The sequence below is a fragment of the Leiobunum rupestre genome, chromosome 4 (assembly GCF_980474605.1).
Source record: "Leiobunum rupestre chromosome 4, qqLeiRupe1.1.hap1, whole genome shotgun sequence".
In the NCBI taxonomy this organism is placed as follows: domain Eukaryota; kingdom Metazoa; phylum Arthropoda; class Arachnida; order Opiliones; family Sclerosomatidae; genus Leiobunum; species Leiobunum rupestre.
The window spans coordinates 61,318,941-61,321,462 of NC_143387.1; the positions used below are offsets into that span (position 1 = coordinate 61,318,941).

The window sequence follows — 2,522 nt, forward strand, 5'->3', positions numbered from 1 at the left end:
TGATAGAAACCTTAAATTAATAGGTCATCCACTATTATTTGGAATTATTAAACTGGTCACCTTCTGGTTTTTTTTATTATTTCGAATTAATAAACTGGACACGGTGACCAGTGACCCCCCAAATTTTGAATAAATAAACTGGTCTGAGCAATTAATTAACTGGTCTTTGACCACCTGACCACCGTTATTTCCAAGGCTGCTCATCACCCTCCCCGTAGACTGTAAGGTAATGGCGATCGATTATGATCTCACTGTCTGGAAAAGTGGGAGACCCAATCAGCAGCCAAGAGAGAAATGAAAACAGTGTCCATGCTTCAATATACGACGTTTTTTTTTTCGAAATTTGCTCCGATCCCGTTCCGTTACAAAGATTATTCAGAAATTTGCTCCGATCCCGTTCCAATACAACGAATTTTCGGAAATTTGCTCCGATCCCGTTCCGTTACAACGATTTTTCGGAATTTTGCTCCGATTCCGTTCCGTTACAACAAATTTTCGGAAATTTGCTCCGATTCCATTCCGTTCCTCCACTTTCTTATAAATTAGCTCCCAATCCGTTCCAGCGCCGCGGAACGGAACGGAGTCCGCGGAAACGGAATAATTCCCGCTCCATTGCAGCTCTCTAGCGGAAACATCGGCTGGGCGAGATGGTTTTCCGTTGCTCACCGGTGTCGTGACGTCATTCGACAAAGTTAAAGGAGGGGTAGCAGACGATATTTTGTTCGTTAAGTCAGCCACAGACCTCTGTGTTAGAGGTCTGTGAGTCAGCGAACTATAAATCGTACAACAACTTTTAGATTTTTGTGACGTAGCGTTGAAGAACTCAACGATAACTCAACGGTTTTTCTCCTTTGATAGTTGTTGAACGCAGCCATTATTTCCGACCCTGTACGATAAATTATATCGTCTGCTTATATGGCACTTTTTGAGTTTTTGTTAAAAGAGTTCGCGGTGATTTCAAAACTCGATTCTATCTTTTTTTTTACCTTAAAATGTATATTCTTAGAGAAGGTATTAGTCATTATTTAACTGAGAATGTAATTTTAATATTAAAACGACTAGGAATTAAAACCGCAATTCAATTTTTCATTGAAGATATAGAAAATTTAGCTAAACGTAGTTCTATACCTTATAAAACTTTAATTAATATTAGAAAATCCCTTATAAAGAAAAATTTGCGTACAATTGAGAATGGTTCAGTAATGTACAATGAAATGATATCCAAATCCTGTATATATGGCACTGGATCAGAATTGTTGGATAAACTTTTGGAAGGTGGAATATTTTCAGGAGAAGTGACTGAATTGGCAGGCTCTTCAGCTTCTGGGAAAAGCCAAATGTGCTTTTCAATAATAACGAATGTTTTGACTGCCACCAATAAAGAAATACTGTACATTGATTCTGGGGTCAATTTCTGCGCAATGAGAATCTCTGAAATCCTGCTGAATGTCTCAGTCACAAAATCTAACGTTGAACTATTGCAGAAAGTGCACCATTGCCAAGTTCAAGATGCGTACGATCTGATGGATATACTCTCTGATAGTAAATTGTTGTTAAAAACCTGTGGAAAGCAATTAGGAATGATAATTATCGATTCGATACATCCAATTTTATTCCCTTTGCTTGGAAGAAGACAATTCGAAGGAATGGGACTAATGGTACAAGTCTCTCAGGTGCTAAATTCAATTGCCAGAGACAAAAAATTGGCAGTAATAGTATGCAATAAAGAGGTCCAATCTGAAAATGGGAGTGTAAAACCGGCATTAGGCAAATTTTGGTGGAGTGTTCCTTCAGTGTCACTGTCAATAAAAACTGATGATGAAAGACTTTCGATTGGTAGTGAAAATGGATACTTATTTTTGGGTAACAAAAGAATCATTTCAGTTACTAAAACTGGTAGACAAAGCGCTGGAAAGTCTCTTAAAATTGAAATAAAGAATAATGGTATTTTTGCCATTTAAATGGGTTTAAAAATAATTTTAAATAAAAGCTTGTTACTTTTTCGTTAAACAAATACCAAATGCGACACAGATACTAAAGAGCAAAACCATGATAAATCTACAATATCTCGAATATTACAGTCTTTTGCCAAAACTGAAGGTATAATTTTGTATAAATTATGTTACTTTTGACAACAGTAAGTGGAACAATTTTTCCCCTGCTTGGGAATGTAGTATTATTAGGAATATTTCATCTCTGTGTGAAATGAAACTTTTCACTTGTTCCGGTTTAACTAAATTTTAAAAAATGCCAAGTCATTTTCGTTTAACAATTTTATAACTTCCAAATTTTTCTAGCTGTCAAGTAATATAACTATGTAGGAAAAACGGCAGAAGCCGGTTTGATTGTATTCTTTTTTATAATTCTGAGAAGACCTTACGTCATTAAAAGTCTCAGTCGCAGATGATGATTGGTTAGCGAATAGCATGAGACAGAGAAAATTAAAAAGGGTAAAGATGGGGGATAATAATTTAATAGTTCTAACAATGCCGCGAGATAGCGCGACTGAGCTTTGGCGCATT

At 36.2% G+C, this 2,522-nt stretch overlaps 1 protein-coding gene across 1 annotated transcript; it reads left to right on the top strand.

Moving 5' to 3' along the window:
• The first annotated feature begins 984 nt into the window (after window positions 1-984).
• On the top strand, window positions 985-2,048 carry Rad51D (Rad51 recombinase D). Its single transcript, XM_090173684.1, has one exon. The coding sequence runs from the start codon at window positions 993-995 to the stop codon at window positions 1,959-1,961; it is 969 nt and encodes a 322-aa protein (XP_090029810.1). The 5' UTR covers window positions 985-992; the 3' UTR covers window positions 1,962-2,048.
• The last annotated feature ends 474 nt before the right edge of the window (window positions 2,049-2,522 follow it).